The sequence below is a fragment of the Momordica charantia genome, assembly GCF_013281855.1.
Source record: "Momordica charantia cultivar OHB3-1 chromosome 11 unlocalized genomic scaffold, Mcharantia_2.0 BLBB01000011.1, whole genome shotgun sequence".
Taxonomy (NCBI): Eukaryota; Viridiplantae; Streptophyta; class Magnoliopsida; order Cucurbitales; family Cucurbitaceae; genus Momordica; species Momordica charantia.
The window spans coordinates 22,451,042-22,474,120 of NW_028275159.1; the positions used below are offsets into that span (position 1 = coordinate 22,451,042).

A 23,079-nucleotide genomic window follows, 5' to 3' on the forward strand; every position below is an offset into this window, starting at 1 on the left:
CTGTGGGGAGCTTGATGTACACGATGGTTTGCACTAGACCATATTTGGCTCATGTTATGCGTGTTGTGAGCAGATTTATGTCAAATCAAGGGAAGGTTCATTGGACAGTAGTGAAATGGCTTCTTCGGTAACTAAAGGGAACTCACAGTCATGGCTTAGTATATACTGGAGATTACAGAGTTGTGTATCCCTTGGTGGGATATGTTGATGCAGATCCAGACAAACGACGAAGCACGTCGGGGTATGTTTTCACTTTATTTGGTAATACAATTAGTTGAAAAACATCTTTACAGCATGTAGTAGCATTATCATCTACTGAGTCTGAATACGTAGCTTTAACTGATAGTGTTAAAGAAGCATTATGGCTTAGGGGCTTAGTTGGTGAATTGATTCAAGTAGATGATCCTGTTATCCTGTGGTGTGACTCCCAAAGTGCTATTCATTCGTCAAAGAATCATGTTTATCATGAGAGAACGAAGCATATAGATGTTCATTTACACCTTGTAAGGGAGGTATTTGCTGAGAAAACTATGGTCCTTGAGAAGATTCCTACTGAAGATAATATTGCTGATGCATTTACGAAGACTTTGCCATCCAAAAAATTTGAGAAATGCATGAACCTGCTTCAATTAGAAGCAGGTTAAATAGTGACCTTCGGGATCAGAAAATAAGTGGCGTTTCATTCATTCATTCTTGAACCAAGGTGGAGTTCTTAGCAAGGTGGAGTTTTTCAGCAAGGTGGAAATTTGTTGGCCCGTGTGTCAACCTTGGGCCCGTTTTGTTTCTATGCTGAAAATGTTTGTTTGGACTAGCAGTAACTCTCCAATTCATTTGTTTTTACAGTAGGTTAAAAATAGTTCATTGTTTTAGGGCACCCATCATGATATAAGAAAAAAAAAAGGGAAAATAGTGGCTTCTTTTTTCTTGGTGAAGCTGCTGGCAAAAGAGAACACAGTGGAGAGAGAGAAAAACTTTGTGGGTTCTTTCTTATGTGTGAGTGCCGAAAGTGAGAGAGAGGAAGAGGGTGATGGGTGTTGCAAAATTCCTTGGGTATTTTATTCATTATTTTGTATCACTCTTCTTGAAGGTGAGTTCCTTTTAGTGGGTCTCAAGCCTTGTTTTGGGTGTTGTAATTTTTCTATATTTTTGTCCCAACCTTGTATTTTTGCTGTTGCTTGGTCGATATGAATAGAATGGATGGATCGTCATAGTGGATGTAGATCACGTTGATCGAACCACTATAAATCAGTGTGTTATTTCTTCTCCCTTACTCATTTATTTGTTATATTTATTGTTGGAACTTAGTTAGTCGCTATTATATACTTTTCTGAAATTGTTTGTGCTGTTAGCGTAAGTTGGAATCACCCAACAATAAGGTCATCAAGATATATCTTTCCTTCTGAATTCCTTATTTTCTCATCCATAGCCGTTGAGTCCTTTGTAATTTAGTTATTTCCATTATAGTAATTTTTTTTGTAACTATACTCATTTTTTAAAAATTAAGTTTGAAATATTAGCGTTTTTATTATGCCAAACACTTTTTACCCAATATAAACAACGTTAACAACACACTTCTCATTAAACACAAAAGAAAAAGCACACTCTTTTACGGTTTCAAAATTCTTGGACAACTAAATAATAATCCACATAATGTACGTACAATCACAAAAATTATAAGCGACACGACGACCAAAATAGAAAAGATCTTGACCATTGGGGACACGTACTTCTTTACAAACTTTGTCACCCTAATCTTCCATTTGCTCTCGTAATATTTGTTTACTTCTTCAATGATTTCAACCATATTTACCATGTCACCTGGTTTAGAACTAGACTCAGTATCTGATGATTCACTCTTTGAAGCAAACTTCATAAACCCATTAAAGAGCTCCACAGCTTCTTCATCACTCTCAAGATTATTAATGATGATGCGAGCTTCTTTTAGAATGTTGACATCGTTTGTAGTTGCTATGAGTCCATTCATAATGGCTGCATATTTAGAAAAACTTGGTGGATTGAACTTGGCACCGACTTCAAATGCTACTAGATTTCTCAATATTACATGGGAGGTAGAATCCAAAGTGATGGCGGGCAACCAGAGAGAAGCCTCTTCCTTGTCAAATGTAATGTATTGGAAGTTATACGTTGCTCGAAATTCCACTCCAACTTTCTTCAACTTTGAGGCTGAGGGGATCATAGGAAAGCTATCCTCAAATGAAGATGGCCGAACCAATGCCTCAAATATTTCAAACAAAGATTAGACTGACCCAATGAATTCCCCTTCAGTAATTCAACTACGTCCATATGGAGAAGTGATGCTAATATATTGAAGCAAACACATAGAAGACTTGTCGTGCCGGGACCAAAATAGTCCTTAGCTTCCATTTCCTTCTTGTTCAAAATTAAGAGGTATAGGAAATGCAGCAAATGATGAGATTGTTGGAAAGTTTGAGACAGGTCAAGAAAACTGGTGGAGCTAGAATATGAATTTAAGGCAAATGGTGAAACCAAGACACAGAATTTTTATAATAAGACTGGCAAATCATTGATGATTTGAGTTCCTGATAAAATTTCTTTGAGAACACAAAATGGGACTTGATTCTCCAACATTAGAGTGTCACCCACGATCTCATTTCGAGCCACCAAACTTGCTTTAGGATTGAGGTACATTTGTTGGTGTTCAGCATCAAGCTCTGGCAATGGGAGTTCATGGCGTTTATCATAACACTTTACTTCCACTTCAGCAAAGATATGAAGCAAGCGAATCAAGAACAAGGAATCGATGAGCATTATCCAACTCAAACTCTCGCATCCCAGTTCAAAATATTTGCCGAAACATGCTCGGATTTTGAGCTCCAATGGATTGAGTTTGTCACTGACAAGTTGGTGGAACTCAGGAAGGTTGATATGGTCTTTCACCTTCTTTGCTGTGTCGAGCTTTAAGAGCTCCAACTTGAGCAGCTGTGGTTGAGAATGGTGGTAAGGCCCCAAGGAAATACGACGAGGAGTGAAGGCTTCTGGACTGTCGTTTCTGATACAATCTGGCACTTGAAAGATAGAAATTGGAGTCTCAAAAGCTGTATGAAAATCATTTCGTTGGAGAAGCTCATTGATTTTCACAACCCACTCAAGATTTGTGCTTAGAATTGAATCTGATGGCAATGCCATAGTGATTGTTTCAGCCATATGGTTGAATGCCCACCAACGTTCTTATACAAAGATAACCGTTTTTGATGTCAATGAATAAATCACCACTCAACCGAATGGAAATTATAATAAATAGGGAGGAAACGACAACGTAAGCCTTTGAAAATAAGACATTCCGCTCTAATACCATTATAAAGTGAAATAAACACCACTCAATCTAAAAGCTTAAACTCATGGGATAAATTTAATTCATTTATAAGTATCTCAACGACGAATTCAACCTTCTCCATTTCAATAGTATCACAACAAAAATTAACCAGATATAAAATATGAAAATATAAATGTTAACATAATATTAATATTAATATTTGTTTGCTTATTCAAAATTTTTATTTACTCATTTAAATATTTGTCTTTGTAACTGTTTAAAAATATTTATCGACTTTTTTTCAATAAAATTTAGACTATCACATTTGAATCCTCGATTAGTATAATTTATTATTGTTATTATTTTTTTGGAAGCAAAAACAAATACAAAAAGTCTTTCTTTAATAATATCTTTACAACAAACTCTAGGACAGCACGTGGGGAGTAGTTAATTGTTTTTGTAGTATATTTTGTTTTATGCCTCCAATACAAAAGCCCATATTGAGTTTATTATTATTTTTTCGAAAGAAATCTAACCACGCCTGACCGATCACTAAAGTAAGAGAAGATTTAATTTTCCAATTTCAACTTTTTCTTTTTTATTGGTCTAATTTCTCATATCTCAATGAAAGTAGTTCCTCTTTCTTAAAAAAAAAAAAAAAGAACAACTTCTCAAAACTTTTTTCATGTTATGTAAATTTAATTTAAACATCGACTAAAAAAAGTCGTGAATTCAAATTCCAATTCCCACTTATTGTAATGTGTGTATAAATTTTAAAACACCAAAAATAAATTGAAAAGTGTTAAAATATAGATGATTAAATTGTAAATTTAAAAATAATGACTAAATTGTTATCTGTACTAGTTAGCAGTTATATTTGTTATATTTGTTATTAGTCTGTTACAGTTTGTTATTGTCTCCACTCACTGTATATATTTCCTATTCTTAAAGCTTAATAAATGAGAGATTGATTTTATCTTTCAACCCTTTGCATTAGAAGTTCATATGGTATCAGAGCAGATATGACATCTGTCTTCTAATTCCTTTTCCATGTGTCAATAACCATTTCCTGAAATTCACCATTATTGACCTTTGTCAACCAACGCAACGGTTTTCAATCTCCTTTGTCCTCGATTATCAAATCATGGCTTCCCTTCAACTTGACAAAGACTTGAATTCATCGATTTTTCTTCTGTCAAACATCTGTAATTTGATTTCGATCGGGCTCGATTCAACAAATTTTGTTTTGTGGAAATTTCAACTCATGGCTATTCTAAAAGCTCACAAGCTTTTTGGTTTTATTGATGGATTGAAACCACCTCCAAAGAAATTTCTTCCTTCCACAAAATCTGGATCTGAATCGTCATCTCAATCTATTAATCCCGCCTATGAAGATTGGATTGCACGCGATCAAGCTCTTATGACGCTAATAAATGCTACTTTATCTCCATCTGCCCTAGCATACGTTGTCGGTAGTACCTCTCCGAAGGAAATTTGGGACACTCTGGAGAAGCATTATTCATCAAGCTCACGCACCAATGTTGTTAACCTCAAATCTGATCTTCAATCCATATCCAAGAAAGTCGGTGAGTCTATTGATGATTATGTAAAACGTATTAAGGAGGTTAAGGACAAATTAGCAAATGTCTCTGTAGTTGTTGATGATGAGGATCTGTTGATTTACACTTTGAATGGTTTACCGTCTGAGTATAATGTCTTTCGCACATCTATGGGTACTCGGTCTCAATCCGTTACTTTTGATGAACTCCATGTTCTTATGAAATCGGAGGAAGTTGCTTTGGACAAGCAGGTGAAACGAGATGATTTGTTTTCTCAAAATACTGCTCTATTTACTGTTCCGAATCCATCTCGCACGGCTCCTGTTTATAACTCAAATAGCTCTCGCGATAAAGGAAATCAGGGTCGTGGTCGTAATATTGGAAATCAAGGCCGTGGTCAATTTTATAAATCACTCTTTCGTAGTGATGGAGGGGGTGAGTTTATAAATGACTCTTTTCGTTCCTATCTCAATTCTCGTGGCATTCTTCATAAAAAATAATGTGCTTACACACCCGAACAAAATGGTGTGGCTGAATGCAAACACCGTCACATTGTTGAAATGGCCATTTCCCTAATGACTAAAGCTTCTATTCCTATTAAGTTCTGGTCATTTGCCTTCGCTGCTGCTGTATTCCTTATAAATCGTTTACCATCTCCTTCCTTAGCTCATAAATCTCCTTTTGAGTGTCTCTTTCGTCGACTCCCTAATTATTCTCATCTTAAAACATTCGGTTGCGCCTGCTATCCTATTTTAAAGCCATACAATTCACATAAACTTCTACCCAAAACATCGAAGTGTGTCTTTCTCGGTTATCCCTTAGATTATAAGGGTTATTTGTGCTACAACATGAGCTCTCACAAGTTCTATACCTCTAGACATGTTCCTTTTGATGAATCTTATTTTCCTTTCTCTACTGCTACTTCTTTTTCCCGTTCTTCTCCTTCTCCTATTTTACCTCTTCTCTTGTCTACTTTATCATCTCTGTCTAGCCCTTCCACGGTTTCATCATCTTCTTCTACTACCTCTCCCTTAGATTCTTCCACTGCCTCTGATTCTGATTTCTCTACTCATACTCCAACTACTGATTTAGGGTTGTCTTGTACACATCCACCAGCACCAGTTTCTCTGGTTGATGCATCACATACTGTACAATCTGTTGCTCATGGTTCTGCTGGTATTTCTTCCTCTGTTGTTGACATGAATACACCAACACCAACACCTATTCCTAGTTGTGTTCCACAATCCACAAATATCCATCCAATGGAAACTAGAGGCAAATCAGGGATATCTAAAAAGAAGGTTTTTGTTGCTTAATCTATCATTACTGTGAATGATGAACCTTCCTCTTACTCTAAGGCCTCTCAACTTCTCATTTGGCAACAGGCCATGAAGGAGGAATGTGATGCTCTTGTTAGGCAACGAACTTGGGAACTTGTTCCTTTAGCTATTGATAAGGTTGCAATTGGTTGTAAATGGGTGTATCGCATTAAACGACACCTCGATGACTCTATGGCTAGACATAAGGCCCGTTTGGTAGCAAAAGGGTATCATGAACAAGAGGGTATTGACTATGATGAAACCTTTAGTCCTGTTATTAAAAAGCCTACTGTTTGTATCATTCTTTCATTGGCTGCTCAATATGGTTGGAGTCTTCGTCAACTTGATGTTAAGAACGCATTTTTATATGGAGAACTTAATGAAGAGGTATATACGCAGTAGCCTCAAGGGTTTGTTAATTCCATGTATCCTAATCATGTCTGCAAATTGATTAAATCTCTTTATAGATTGAAACAGGCTCCCCGTGCCTGGTTTGATTGTTTTACCTCATATCTCCTTAAATTGGGCTTTATGGCTTCCTCTGCAGACTCATCCTTGTTTGTTCATCAATCGGCTGGTTCATATACATACTTGTTACTCTATGTTGATGATATTATTGTAACAGGGAATAATCCATCTTATATTGATGGTCTTATTTCTCAACTTCGTATGCATTTTGATATGACGGATCTTGGTGGTGTTACATATTTTCTTGGTTTGGAAATCTCTCGCTCTACCAATGGTATTCATGTCTCTCAAACAAAGTATGCTCGGGATCTTCTCTCTCGTTTTGGTATAGCTGCCGCAAAGCCTTGTCGTACTCCTTTGTCTATAAAGGTTGTTATTTATGCTGCTACTCTGTGTTCAGTTGTTGATGTTCATACTTATAGAGCTATTATTGGGGCTCTTCAATATCTTGCCTTCTCAAGACCTGATATTGTTTTCTCTGTTAGTCGACTCTCTTAGTTTATCCACACTCCTTCCTTATCGTATTTGTCTGCAACTAAGCGTGTATTGAGATATATTGTTGGTTCTCTCTCCTCTAGTTTACTTTTCGGAAGGATGGTTCTACTTCTTTGAATCTTATGGCCTTTTCTGATTCTGACTAGGTTGGGGATCCATCTAATCCGCGTTGTACAACAGGATTTGTTGTTTTTCTTGGTCCTAATCCTATCTCTTGGGTAGCTAAAAAGTAAGCTATTATTTCCCGCAGTTCAATGGAAGCCGAGTATCGTGCTCTTGCATCCACAGCAGCTGAATTGTTTTGGCTTCGACAGCTTCTAAAGGATCTTTGCCTTGTTCTTTCTCAGCCTCCTTTAATCTGTTGCGACAATCAGTCAGCTATCCAGTTGGCCCGAAATCTGGTTTTCCATGGGTGTACGAAACATGTGGAGATCGATTTTCATTTTGTTCGGGAGAAGGTTATTCAACGTGATATTTCTCTTCAATATGTTCCTACTTCTTCTCAGCTGGCTGATTTACTCACCAAGCTGCTCAGTGGTGATCGTTTTAATTTTCTCAAGTCCAAACTCATGCCTCTTTCTTAGGCTTGGTTTGAGGGGGGATGTTATGGAAAATTGGGGTTTTTCACCCCACCAATAGTTCAAATTGATAAATGAACCCCTTTTTAAAAAACCTAATTTTTGACTCCACCTGTATTTAATTTTGAACCCACCTTTAGTGAAAAGACGAATTTACCCTTATAGTTAATAAATAGCATTTATGATGCATTAACTTCCCCATTAACTTCCACCCAACCATTTCACCAAACTTTTAAACTCATATTTTACCTATGTTTTGAATTTGAAACAATCCAAAATCTTCACACCATCCAAACTCCTCACAGATCACGTTTTTTAAAATCCTCTAAAGAAACATTACCACGTGTTTCATCATTGTCCCAACACTATCCAAAATCGTTGTCCCACATTTTCACATTTGAAGAGTTAGAGGTACGTTACACTGTACATTAAAACTTCTGAAATGATTTGAAATATTTTTCATTCATACATTTTCACTTGGCTTCTTGAAAAAAGAAAAAAAATTTAGTCGGTATCCCGGACCAAGTATTGATCCTGGATTGAAGCTTCAAGATCCGGGATTGAACATTCAATCCCAAACAAATCCAGGTTTAATCCCGGTTAATTTTGGTTCGGGAATGAACCGGGATACATCCCGGACCAATCCCGAACCACTATGGTCCGGGATATGCCTCGGACCAAGATTGATTCGGGATATGTCTGGAACCAAGACTGATCCGGGATATGTCTCGGACCAAGACTGGTCTGAGACGGTCCGGGATGACATGTGTTTTGTTATTTTTTTATTACTTGTTTTGGACGATATTCTTATTGCACTTCATTTTATCTATTTGCAGGATGCCTCGTGTTTTCATAACATTTGGTGGAGAATGGAACGATAGTGAATGGTGGTCGCACGAGAGGATTAACAGTGGATAGTACAACCACGTATAGAGAATTTCTAGGTCACGTGCATAGATTGAGTAATATAAATCGCCTTCAGTTCGATATTATAATTAGACGCGTATATCATTTTAAAACTAAAGTTTGTGTAATGGAGATAACTGATGACGATGACCTGATTTTTTTTTTAACTGGTGAGGATGTATCTGAATTGCCTATATACATATCTACTACGCCAAAGCAGGTACATGGGAATGAAACGTACATGTCTTCTTTCCCATATCATGTAGGCCAAAACGTGTCCTCGATTTGTATGCCCACAGCTTGTATTCCCCTATTCCAGAGACCCACAGATCTGATACTTTCATTTCCTTTCTCATCATCGAACCTCTCTTCTTCCCAACAACCACACCCCTACTATGGGCATTTAGGTCATGATATAGCGGGTTTAACACATTGGAATCAGATGTTGTTCCATGTAACCTAAGAGATGACAGGGTATGTGATTGGAATGTGTCAGGATTATGGAATGATAATGAAGATGAAAGTGATGAATCATATGACCCGTTGGGAGAGTTAGAAGAAGGAGACTATGAAGCATAATTTGTGAATGATGACTATAACGATGCACTTGATGAAGAGTCTGAGCCCAATGTGGAACAGGTACAAGTTGAGATTCGTAGGGATGAAGCAACGGTCCGACAAATGGGGTGTGATGGTCTCACTGGACAGCCTAATGATGAGAAGTTGCAACTCATAGTATAGTCTTCTGGAACAAATGATGTTAAGAAGGGCGAAGTATTTGATACGAAAAAGGAGTTGAGTTTAAGAATGCATTTAGTTGCAATGCGGCTGAATTTTCAATTTAAAGTAAAAAAGTCGACACCGGAATTATATATACTGCGTTACGTTGATACTAGTTGCACCTGGAGACTTCGAGCTACAAAACTGAGGGACTGAAATCTGTTCAAGATAAAAAAATACTATACCATCCATACATGCAATGGTGGAGCTTTGAGACAGGATCATAGGCAAGCCAAGAGTTTGGTGGTAGGACATCTTGTCCAAGCAAAGTTTACAGACGTCTCCCGCATATATAGACCAAAGGACATAATACAAGACATGAGGAAGGAGGATGGTGTGAATTTAAGTTATGACAAAGCTTGGCGATCCAATGAAGAAGCACTTCGACTTATTAGAGGGGATCCAACATCGTCATACGGTCTACTACCAGCTTATGGTGAAGCATTAAAAATCAGGAACCCGGGTACTATTTTCGAATTGGAACTCAAAGATGGAAAATATTTCAAATATGTCTTTATGGCTTTGGGTCAATCGATTAGAGGGTTTCTGGCTTGTATTCGACCAGTGTTGGTTGTCGACGGGGCCCACCTAAAACGGAAGTTCAAAGGGGTATTATTAACAGCTTCTGGTGCAGATGCAAATAACCAGATTTACCCGGTTGCATTTGCTATTGTCGACGGTGAGACCGTAGCGTCATGGGTATGGTTTATGACTCGATTAAAAGGTGCGCTCGGCGTGGTGAACAATTTGGTTTTCGTTTCCGATCGACATCAAACCATTTGTAAGGCAATTGACAAGGTATTTCCCACTGCATTTCATTGCTTTTGTATACAACATATTAAGACAAACTTGTTAGCAAAATTTAAAGTTGATGCGAAGGCACTCGAGAAACTATTTCTAAAAGCTGCGAAAGCATATCGAGAGTCTTATTTCAACTCAATCTGGGCTCAACTTGGTGCGTACCCTGGTGTGAGGGAGTATCTGGATGACATTGGGAAGGAGCGTTGGGCTCGTTGTTTCCAAACAGAATTGAGGTACACACAGATGACCAGTAATAATGCGGAGTCCGTAAATACCCTCTTTAGATACGCGCGTAGGTTGCCAGTAACTGCTTTATTGGACCATATCAAAGGTCTGTTACAGACTTGGTTCTACGGTTCTCAGGAGTTTGATTATTTTAAAATTTCATGCTCTCATGCTATTGCCAGGGCGATGATGTGAAACATAAATCCATACACTCTGTGTGACGAGGCATACACGACGAACTCCTGGGTAATAGCTTATGCATAACCAATATTTCCAATCGGTCACGTCTCAACATGGAACTGTTCACCAGATTTTGTCGACACACCGGTGGAAGCACTAGATATGGTTCCTAGAGTTGGTAGGAGGCGGACAGTTAGGATTCCTTCCACGGGCGAAGTGCGCCAAACACGTAAGTGCGGTCGGTGTGGTACGTCGGGACACAATCGCAAAACATGTAATGAACCCCTTAACACAACGTGAGTGTATGATGTATTGGTAACTTGTTGTTTTTTCATAAATTTGTAAGGTAACTTGTACCTCAAGCAACCAACCATGCATGCATGCATTGGTAACCCTATGTGTTATATTATTATTATTATCATTATTATTATTAATGCGGAGATTGTATTTTAATGTGTTTCATGTATTAAGCTACAATAATGAATCATGACATAGAAACAGTATTGAAAAGGCATACACTATTCAAAAAATGGGACAACGTGCCCACATCTGTACGGCGTACTAACGCCTAAAATATACAATATTGTCTTAGGTCAAAGTATCCATATTTGACTTAGTGGCATCGTATTTGAAAAATCGGACACAGAAAATCTCGCAATCAGTCGCGCTACTCTGCTGTGGTACGCGAACCCGACGCACCCTCCACGGCACCACTGGCAAGTCGGGTCGAACTGAAAATATCCCGCCATGATGCAGCAACGTAGGTAGGATCGTACACATGAGCTTCAACTCCTTCTCAAGTTCATCTAGTGGAGTGACTGTTTGGAGTGAATCCCATACGGTTATGTCGCCCTGTACAAGGTCGATGCCGAGCATCACCGAGTGGTTCCTGCCTACGTTCATGGGGGTATACACGATGTCTACATCACTCTAGGGCACGTTGTGGTCTGACTGCCTACCGTGAACATATCGAAAGATGGTATTCTCCTCGCTCCAGGGGTAGTTGATCCTAGTGGACAATACACCCGGCTTCATGGCCGCATATGGATTGTCTGTTCGATTCAGCAGAGTCTGTATAGTAGTTGAAAAAGTATTGCATTAGTTAAACAATTGATCAAAGCAACATTTATTAGTTCGAACCAAAAGAAGTAAAAAGTAATTACTGAAAGAAGTACGTCGCCTATCGCAAACTTCTTGTGACATAGATGGAGACACTTCTCCAACTTTTTCGCCGTAAACAGGATGAGACCATCAAGTACCTATTACATTTAACCAATCCACATTGATGTAATAAAACTATTGACGAATATAGTACTACGAATATAGTAACATGTACTTACTTCGTCCTTCAATTCAACACGAGGGTCCAATAGATCGCGATACCATTCCTTCTTTTGGAAACCAGTTGCAGTGGACAACAATCTCTTGTCCGTCTTCGGGTCATCCATCCATCTCTGGAACTTATCATCCAACTGCGGCGTAATGGGACATACTGGGTCGTAGCTATCCACGATGATCCCACACTGACCGGTTGGTGTGTATATATCCTTCAGCTTCCACGAGTAATGTCTCTTACGTAGCCCACGCCCAGTTGGGGCCTACTGAAGGTCATATTCGTCCTGGTCAAAGTAAGGTTCAACCTAAAACACAATACACACGTGAGTTCGGGTAAGCATCCGATGCATTGTCCCCCTCCGTTATCGTACCTTGGTCTTCATCCATAATCATCGGATCCTCGTCCATACTCTTCGGATTCTCGTCTATATTCTTTGGACAATGCTCCATAGTCCGATCCTCGTGAGTCAAGCTGCTTCAGGCCTCCAGTCCTCGTCCATACTCTTCAAACCTCCATCTGGCTTTGGGGCCTCATCAGGCCTTTGTTCCAATGGATCATCATCATCGGGCCCACCCCCACGTCCAAAATATTTGGTCGGAGAAGGGAATTTACCCTGCACGAAAAGTACGGACCAATAAGCGTTATCTCGGACCAAACTAATCATAATTAATAACTATGCATAATTAATGTTATATACATATAAAATGCGTACCTTCGACAGTTTCTTTAGGTATCTCTAGATACCTTTCAGGGCGACCCTAAAGCTAGTCAGTGTGGCCTCGATAGCACCAACTTAGTCATCGAGCCTCTTCAACCGTCTATTGATCTTATTTTTGAATTTTTTCCGTTTCAACATCTTCTGTAGCGCTTGACTGTCATGTCCACTGGATCCAACATCGTCTAATGCAGGATCGTGTAATGCATCATCGTCCAATGCCTCGGCCTCTTCTACCAGATCCTCTATGATATTCTTCCCTTTGTCCTCACCCTTCTTTCCTGAATACACCTTTCCACATCTGCAGGCGGGTCAGGTACAACCGGCGGGGCAGGTACAGCAGGCGGATCAGGTATAGCACGGGCTTCCAGTGGACGCATGATACAGACCATGTGTTGTGCCTTAGCATTGGTCGAAACCAAGTATTCCTTAACCTTGACTGCAAAAAACTTATGATTAGACCTAAATGAAAAAATAAATTTGAATTGCACGGCCACAAGATAATTACTTACCATCGTGTTATTGAACACGTCTCTCTCCAGAGTAATAAACCCGTGAGAATAAGTGCACGACCACTTAAGAAGTCGAGGAATGGCGTCGTCGCTCAGCCTCGTGGCTACGCGCAGACTCAATGTCGAGATCGTCTCGTACGCCCATACCTGGAATCCAGTGAAGTCAAATAAATAATGCATTTAAATAATATATAAATTGTATAGTTGACTTAAAGCTCGATGACCTGAAACGCGTACGGAAACCCGTAGAGACTATAAGTCTCTTGGTGTGTGGGGTCATTTCTCGCCTTCTATTGGTACGCCAGCAGTTTATCCTTCAGGGTGTTCTTCGGGCTCCAAATTGTTCTTTCAAAAATCAGCGAACTCCAATCGTGATTGCAGAACAACTCCCACCTATCCACAACACCTAAAAGGTCGTATCTATGAACTGCTTCCTCTCATTCCCCATCATGGCAAGCTCGACGAAGTAAACTATGCCAACCTTGACAGCGTCCTCGTCGTCCTAAAAAACTGCCTCCATAAAACTATTCTCTAACTCCCTACACTTAACCTTGACACTGTCCTTGAAGTAACGTGCTCTAAGTCGTTGTCCAGGAATATCGTTATCTACCCTAATCATCCTATGACTGAGGTCGGTGATTAGGTCAAACTCCCGCTTACCAAAGGAGACCCCTTTTCCCAAACAGGTTGAAACTAATGATGTCTTGCCTAGGCTCTTCAACCTCTCTCAACAATAAATGATGTATTAATGGACCGTTAAAAGCTACTTCCATGTCCAAAATGGGATCGAAACACGTTTGCCTAAACATGTCTAATTGGGTTGGCGTTAACCTAGCCTTCAGCCTAGAAGTGATTTTATCTACATGGGCAAGGTTGGTCAACGTGGTCGGAAACCAGTCAGCACAGTTTAGAATTAGTCTCAAATCCATTATATGTCCTATACAAAGGTAAAATAAAAAAATTAGATAAAGACTAATGCAAGGAACTTAAAAAAAAACGTTCAGTGAAGAAAAATTACAAAAAAAATAAAAGAGCTTATAAGGCTTTATTTTCTACCTTTCATCCCAGACCAAACCCGGACCAGATAGCCTCCGGGATGAAAGGAAGAAAATAAAGCCTTATAAGCCTTATTCTCTACCTTTCATTTCGAAGGGTCTGCCTTCCATCCCGGACCGTATCCCGGTCCGTGTCGTTACAGGATGAAAGGCATTCCAGCCTCATCCGGGATTGATTGATCCGGAACAAACATCCGAGATAGAAGGAAGAACGTCATCTTGATCCCGAATTAAATCTCGGATTCTATCCCGAACCAGATTCATCCGGGATTGAATCCGAGATTGAATTCGAGATTGATTTTTTCCCCAGATTTCTCAGTCTTGTAAGCACAACATCAAAAATGACCCAAGATCTACATGGCTGCTTTAGATAGCGCCGATAATGATATCAGAACAACAAATAATTAAAAATTTTGTTATACTTGACCTGACCACTAACCTTGCAATCGACGACTTCGTAGTGCGAAACAATGGAAGAGAAAGTCTTGGAAGCGATTGTATGATGGTGTCGATGACTCGTCCAACTTCCGAGATAGCGTTCAATCCGGGATGGGGTTTAGGGTTTTAGGACCCAGGAAACGTCCGAGATGGGGTGGAAAATTTCGTTGGAGCCAGGAAAGGTCCGAGATAGGGTGGAAATTAGGGTTAAAAGAGATGAATTTCGCTCCCCTTTTACTTGGAGGGAGTTGATTTTTTAAACATGAGGGTACTATGGTAAATTCGCTTGGAGAGAGGTTAAAATTAAGTGAAGTTGGGGTTAGATACAAGGTTTTTTAAAAAGGGGTTTATTTATCTAATTTGAACTATTGGTGGGGTCAAAAATCTCAATTTACCGGATGTTATCTGTACTAGTTAGCAGTTATATTTATTTATTATATTTGTTATTAGTCTGTTACGGTTTGTTATTGTCTCCTTATATATATCTTGTTTTTAAAGCTTAATAAATGAGAGATTGATTTTATCTTTCAACCCTTTGCATCAGAAGTTCACATAAATTATTACAAATATCAATCCAACAAACATGTACTGAAACCTACATTAAACTAGGATTTCATTTAATTTCATGGAAATATGGAATTAATATTTCTAAAAAATCAGGTAAAAAATCATGATAAATATTTAAATTAACAAATAAATATTTCACTTTTTTAAATAAGTTAAACATTATTAATATTAATGTTATATCATATTAATAATATTGCGGTGATGTTATTTTAAATTTTGTTGATTTTTTTAATATTATAAACACGTCGATTCACTTATTATTTTTATATTAGACTCAGACATATGAAAATATCTATAAAAATTCACCGTTGTTTGGAACAAGGATTTGTAAATCATAAATGATTTCGAAATTATATTCGGTGTTGAGTTGGAAACAAAAAAAATAATAATAATAATTTGAAATCACAACAGATTTGAAATCAAGTTTTAAGTCCAAAAATTTTTCATTCCAAATAGTTTCGATTTGTAAGAATTTTAAATTAAAAAAGGTACCTAATTCCAAAATTATGCTACACTCAGGTAATCTTCAATATGGCTTCCTATACAAATAGTTGTTCAAGCATATTAATTTCTTTCTTCGGTATCTTCTACAAATATATTTTAAATCATTATTCAATCAAAATACCAGTTGATTTTCAATTTTTGTTTTGTGTCTATCAATTTCTTCTCCTTTTATTTCAATTTGATAACAATGTTCCAAAAGTAAGTTATCGGTAGTTTGATACATTTCAAATCTATCTTTGTTGTGCTAATTTTTTCAAGCATTTTGTAGTTCTTTGCGTAAGTTTCCTTTAATTTATTGCGTTTTAGTATGATTCATGAGCATTGGTACCTAGAAAGAATATCAAGAGGATTAGGTGGCAAAAGAGAATCTCGAGAAAAATGCTATTCTTTTTAATGAGATTCAGGAGAAATATATTATTATTTTTAATTATTACTTTTCACAAGGTTACCTAAGTTCGAAATTATCCTTATTTAATAACTATTTCATTAAGTTTGTTACATAAAGATCAACATTTTCTTACACACCCAAAGCGAGCATAGTTCCGTGGCAATTAAATCAAGATGTTGTGAGTTTGATCCCCACCCCTATATATTGTATTAAAAAAATATGTCGTTGTACAACTTATTTTGCAGCAATTGTTAAAAAATAATTTAAGTTACTTAGGACCCGTGATAACCATTTCGTTTTTTGTTTTTGATTTTTGGATTTTAGTTTTTAAACAACCCTCTTGTTTGATAACCAATTCAATTTTCTGTTTTTTGTTTTTCAAAATCTCTTTTTTTTTTCTTTTAATACTCAACTTTTTTTTTCTTTCTCATATTTATCTCTAAAAATTTATTTTTCATTCTAAAATTTTTTTATTTCTAAATTTCTCTCTACAAACTTTATTTTCCCTTCTCTAAAATTTTATATTTTGAATATTTATTGTTATTTGTCTCTCTCCAAATTTTCCTGTATTTTTATTTTATTTTTCTAACAAACCAGTTTCATTTCATTTCTCCCTCTCAAAATTTAATATTTTCCTAACTTTTTTCTTTCTAAAATTTCATATTTTGTCTTTTCCTTATCTTTGTAATCTATTTTTTCCTTTAAAAATTATATGTTATCTTTTCGTTCAATTTTCTTTCACTGTAACTTTTATTTATCATTATATTTATTTATTTTCTATAAAAAATATTTTAAATCTTGTTTTTATCTCTAAATTTGTTTTCACTATATTTTTTCTCTTACTTTATAATTTCTTTTTTTTTTCTTTAACATATCATTTCCTCTCGAATTTATTTTTTTCTCCAAAAATTTTCTCTTTTTATCTTTAGCTTTTCTTTCACTGTTTTTTTTCTAAATATTTTTATTTATCTCTCTAAAATTTATCTTCCAAAAGTTTATTTACATATCTATTTTCATGTGTCTACATTAGGGGAATACAAAAATTTCCGCGGGGTCGGGTCCCAAAAATAGAAAATGGATGTCCCGACCCCGTCCCCGTCCCTGATTTCATTTTTAAATAATTAATATATATTTATTACACTTTTTTTATACTTAAATTCTAAAAATAATTAAAAACAATTATAAAACTGATAATTTTTCTCGAGGACATCTCTCGGACCCAAGAACGAGGTGGAGACGGAAGACTAAAAATTTTCACGAGCCCGAAAATCAGGGAGAGCATCCTCACTCGCACCCACACCATTGTCATCTCTACTCTACATAAAATTTTCTCTCTCTAATATCTATTTTCAATTTTCTAACTTTTGAAAAACAAAAAACAAAAAATGGTTACCAAACATGTTTTGATTTTTTGTTTTTTAAAAACAAAAAACAAAAAATGGCCTCAAACATATATGATTTTTGTTTAAAAACATAAAACCAAAACCCAAAAACTAAAAACAAGAAAAACCAAAGACCAAAAACTAAAATGGTTATGAAATGGGCTCATTAATTCCTCATTTTCTATTTTTTATAAGTTATAAGGGTGCTTTTGAAAGTTTTCTTATTGGTTTTTATTTATGTTTTATTTTAGGATAAAGGTAATGTGGGTATCACTCCTTTTATAATGTCATTTTCTAGTTTCTCTCATTTCAAAAAAAAAAAATATCACGTTGTCAATTAGATCATAGCTCAACAAGCTAGAATCTCCATCTCCACATGTTGTATTAAAGAAAATTAAGTTTTATTACCTACATATATATGCTAACATATAGGCTCGAAGGTACTACAATTGAGCAGGAAAATACTTTTATCAAACTACTTGCGATCACTTTAGTGTCATTTGGTAACGTTTTGATTTCTTTTTTCTCGTAAAACATTCAGGGTCGTTCAACTAAAGGAGTTGCAAGGAGTGAAGTTGAGTTTAAATTTCATTTCTCCTTCAAGCGAAGGATTTAAAAACTTCATACTTTAACAATAAATTTACTATTCAACTTTCCCAATTTACTATTCAACTCCTCCAATTTACTATTCTAACTCCTCACTTTATTTTATTTTATCTATTTATCTTTATTCAAGTGGGTCCCACATCAAATCATATAGTGAAAAATTAAATAGATTCGTAAAATTTATATCGAATAAATTTGTATAATCTCTTGTTTAGACATTGATAAATATTTGAAAAGTATTTTCATAGATAGTTGAATATTTAATTTTAAAATTAATTATTGGAAAAAAAATTAGATGGACAAATGTATTAAAAATATTTCATATATCCTTAAAATAGTATTTCCTAATTTTAAGAAAATTTACTTTTATAAAATAATTTAAATTATTTTAATTTAATAATTAGTTTATAATTTTTTTAAAGAAAATTAAAATTCAACCAACCAAACACAAGTTTAATAAAGCTAGTTTAACAAAATACAAAACACTTAACAAAATCATAAACATCAGTCAAACATAGACTTAACAAACCCAGAATTAATAAACATATTTGTGCACCAACCAAACGCAGACTTAATAAACCTGGTTTGACAAACCTAGACAGCGAATCAAACACTCCCTTATGGATTATGTGATTCAAATAGTGGAATTATGAAAAAAAACGTATTTATGTTTACAGTGTTTTCAAATTTTTAATTTGAAACTTTAAAATGCACAATTACATTAAAAGATATAAAAACTATGATAAATATACCATTTCATGTTATAAACTCGTTTTAATTATGTTAAAATTGAAATTTTACAAACAACAAATTAAATGATCTCTCCCTCTGCTACCCATTTTTGTCTTTTAGAAATTGGAAAGATTAATAAAATAACAATATGGTACATTAGTTGTTTAATTTTTTTAATCGTTGTTGGAGTGGAACATGTGGAGGGAGTCTGACTGTGAGGAGATCGGAGTAATAAAAGGGGCTGAAATGGTGAGGGAAAGAGTTTTTCTAGGTTTACAAGAGCAGGAATAGTGGAAAAGGTTAATAATAATATCTAACAAATTACCAGCGATGGTTAAAACGAGCTCAGCGGTAATTGACATATATTTCAAACCAAGAGGTTGGAAATTCATTTTTTTTTCTTTTTGTAAAGTTAAAAAATGTGAATGTGGAGACTAACCTCACGATTTTTAGTTGAAAATATATACTTTAATTATATTCAAGTTGGCTTTTTATTGTATGAAAAAAAAAAAAAGAGTTCGTTGTTTTCAGCTATTTATTTTTTCTTTTTGAAATTAAATTATAATAAATGACCAAAAGTGGTTGTAACCAGTCTAACTCTTCGTGGTAAATTCACTCAAGAGCATCTGGCCGGGACTCTTCCATGAGGATCTCTCTTATTATTCTCTAAAAGCAATGAGAGTCATGCCATGTGCCACTCGATTTCTTACCCGTTCACACCAAACAAACAAAAGAGCATAAAATGAAAGATTGAAGGATCGAATTTCAACAAAGATCGGGTCTAAAGCTGCATCTTCTTCTACATTTCCCTGAATCATATGAATAATTTGAGCTGAGTCGAATTCAACAACAATGGAGCCAAAACCCTCCTCCTTTCCAACATAGAGGGTGTCTCTAATTGCTATAGTTTCAGCCGTTTAGTTGAATGGCCACCAAAAATAATATTGTCTTTAGTGCGTGTCTCAAAGTAATTTTTTTTAGTACATCATGTGAGGTGAGAGATCGAACTCACAACCTCTTAATCAGACATATATGTCAAATTACCGTTGAACTATATTCGTTTTCGCTCTCAAAGTAACTCTATTACCACAAATGCACCAACTAGCTAGTCAAATCTTTCTTTATTATCATCACTACTATGTATTTATTATTTTGTTATTTACTTTTCTTTGGGAGACAAAAACAAAGACAACCAGGTCTCTTTTTAATACTATTTTTACACCAAAACCATAGGACTGTACATGGGGACTAGTTAATTATTTATCTAGTATATTTTATTTTATGTATTGAATTTATGGCTATTTTTTTTCAAAATAAATTTAACCACGCACACCTAACCCATTACTTTATTAACATTGATTTGAGCTTGAGGGAAAAATAATATTTTTGTTGGGGGTATAGCACAACATACCAAGTGTCAAAAGAAAGGATTGCATATGATCCGAGGTGTAATACCTCGTACTACGATGTCTGACCTATAACTCGCTCTTAGAGTTAGGCATAAGTGGGACTCATGAATCGAAGTGGAAGAACACCCCGTAGCTGTCTATCAACTCCCTACTAATCGCTACTATTGACTTTACGTCAAATTCACCGGATGTGCAAAGTGGTAGAAGAATGGTTTGTATTCGTGAATGCCTACAAATACTAAAGGTTGATTCTAGGCAAAAACGCAAGTTTTGTTGACCAGACTGTCTGTTCAACCCAAAGGGAGAAAGAAATAGCAAGCCTTCGAACAAAAATCTTCGAGTTGAGGATATTCATGGCAGTCGTGGCAGACCTGTGGGCTGAAATGGCTGTAATGATGCACAAGTTTCAAGTTGCCATACCACTATTACCGCTCGTTAGGGAAGACAGACCTTTAGTGACACGCGACCTGCCAATCATGTAAGAAGATCCACCATTGGTACTAGATCCAAGATGAGGTAAAAACTTGGTTGCCGATAACCAAGCACTCGAGTGAGTTAAGTCTATATCGATTTGTGAGAAATTAAACATTGGATTGGCTCGTGAAAGATTGAATATGAGTGGGTGTCCAACGATTATAGAAACTTTGCCTACTCCTCGTCGTAATGTAAACTTGCAGGATAGGTTAATTAAATACCTTAGCCAATCAACTACCTCCATCACCGATTGACCTGTGCCAAACTTTGGATGAGAAATCCCAAGATAGAGGTTAGATTATATGGATTTGAGATTCCTGGAGTATATGATAGAACATAGAACCATTTCCCAACTCATAGCCCCTGGTATACCTCAACAAAATGATGTATCGAAAAGGAGAAATAGAATCTTGGGACATGGTTCGGTCAATGATGAACAGTTAGATAACTCATTTTGAGGTTATATAGTAGAGACTCTAGTCTATATCCTGAATAATATTCCGTCAAATAGTGTTTCGGAAATACCTTTTGAGTTTTGAAGATGTCGTAAACCTAGTTTAAGGCACTTTAGAGTTTAGGGATGTCTAGCATTTATGCTCACGACAAACCCAAAGAAATTGGAACCACGTTCAAATGTATGCCTATTTGTAGGTTATCCCATTGAAACAAGAGGTGTTTACTTCTTCGCCCTAAAGAAAATAAGTTATTTGAATCGACAAATGCTACTTTCTTAGAAGAATACGACATAAGGGATCATAAACCACGAAGTAAAATGGTATTGAACAAAGCTATCAGTACAACAACAAAAGTTGTTGACACTGTTGGCCCATCAACAAGGGTTGTTGATGGAACCAATATATCGGGTCAACATCATTCTTCTCAAGATTTGAGAGGGCCTCGACGTAGTGGGAGGGTTGTGAGCTAACCTGACCGTTACGTGGGATTAACGGAATCCCAAGTCGTCATACCCGATGATGGCATTAAGGATCCATTTTCTTATAAACAGACAACGAAGGATGTTGACAAAGATGAATGGGTCAAAGCTATGGATCAGGAAATGAAGTCTATGTACTCCAATTTCGTCTAGGGGCTTGTAGATGAACCTAATGGGGTAAAACCTGTAGGTTGTAAATGGATCTGAAAGAGAGATGCAAATGGAAAGTTACAAATCTTTAAAGTTAGACTCGTGACAAAGGGTTATCCTAACTGGAGGGAGTTGATTATAAAAAAAATTCCTCCCGTTACCATGCTGAAGTCTATCAGTATTCTTTTGTCTATTGTCACATTTTATGATTATGAAATTTTTTGAATGACTATCTTGATGGGAGCATCCATACGACGCAGCCAGAAGGGTTCATAAAACTGTTATGAATGTCAAAAGAGAAAAACATTTTTCAAAATAAAAATAGTCTTTTGATGTAAAATAGTCTTTGGTGTTGTCTCACATGGAAAAAATAAATAGTTTTGTTATAAATCATTTTTATGTTTTGGACCCAAATTGTTCAGCCCAATATTGCTATTAGTGTTCGGGTCATGGGTTGATTCACATTTCATTTGAAACCGTGGGGCCATTCACATTTGATTTGAAACCTGTTAATAAACTGTGGGGCCCATAGCTATTATTTGAATGCTTTCCATTCACATTTGACTTGAAAGTGTATTAATATATCGTAGGGCCATAACTATTATTTGAACGTTTTTTGCTGTTTTGAAATAAATATGGGTTCATTGCTAAAACGTTTTTTATTTCATTACAAAAAATTGTTTTTTCCATTAATGATAAGGAAAAACGTTTTTTTGTTTACAACCTATATATACCCATCTTTGTTTCATTTGTAAAACACAGCTGATTCGAACCCATTTTCCGACGAGTGCACGCTTGAATTCGGGTGTTGTGTTAACTTTGGGAAGCAACCGGCAACTAACAATTTAGCACCACGGTCGTGCCGAACTTGCTTTCAAGGCAGTGGTTTCCACGACACAACAACATATTTTTCTATATCGTATTCTTCCTCCCTTTGCTCCTACAAAAACAAGGTCAAGAGAAAAAGTTTGCAAGCTTAAAAGATTTATAGGTTGAAGCAAGCTTCTAGATCTTTTCTTCCAAGATTTGACACCGCAGTCAAATTTTATAATTTTGGCCAAAATGTATTGATCAACCTTGTGTATATAAGAAGGTCATCAATAGTACCGTAACATTCTTAGTATTACACGTGGACATACGCACCATTTTTAAGTTTAACTATTTACGCTATGGAGTAATTTTTTTACCATTATCATGTTAGTTTGAAAACGATAATCTAGGATGAGGTTGGTCATTTGTAATTATATAATATATATATATATATATATATT

General features: G+C 36.1%; 2 protein-coding genes across 2 annotated transcripts; one reads left to right on the forward strand and one right to left on the reverse strand.

Annotated features, from left to right (window-relative positions):
• Nucleotides 1–1,606: 1,606 nt before the first annotated feature.
• Nucleotides 1,607–5,646, reverse strand: LOC111023685 (putative UPF0481 protein At3g02645). Its single transcript, XM_088119650.1, has 4 exons — nucleotides 5,619–5,646; nucleotides 4,996–5,031; nucleotides 2,536–3,014; nucleotides 1,607–2,251 (listed from the first exon to the last, which is right to left on the reverse strand). The coding sequence occupies exons 1-4, from the start codon at nucleotides 5,644–5,646 to the stop codon at nucleotides 1,607–1,609; spliced, it is 1,188 nt and encodes a 395-aa protein (XP_087975776.1).
• Nucleotides 5,647–9,718: 4,072 nt separating this feature from the next.
• On the forward strand, nucleotides 9,719–10,621 carry LOC148208333 (protein FAR1-RELATED SEQUENCE 4-like). Its single transcript, XM_088120187.1, has one exon. It carries the CDS (start codon nucleotides 9,719–9,721, stop codon nucleotides 10,619–10,621), a length of 903 nt encoding a protein of 300 aa, XP_087976313.1.
• The last annotated feature ends 12,458 nt before the right edge of the window (nucleotides 10,622–23,079 follow it).

Excerpts from the sequence above, each read along its gene's own strand:
- LOC148208333 (XM_088120187.1), top strand. The coding sequence starts at position 9,719 with ATGAGGAAGGAGGATGGTGTGAATTTAAGTTATGACAAAGCTTGGCGA.
- LOC111023685 (XM_088119650.1), bottom strand. The coding sequence starts at position 5,646 with ATGTTTTGGGTAGAAGTTTATGTGAATT. Across the intron at positions 5,032-5,618 it reads GGTAGAAGTTTATGTGAATT|TACCCATAGATGTGCGAAAG; the intron begins GTATGGCTTTAA and ends ATTGAGACCGAG. Across the intron at positions 3,015-4,995 it reads AAAGACATTATACTCAGACG|CCTTCACTCCTCGTCGTATT; the intron begins GTAAACCATTCA and ends ACAGTCCAGAAG.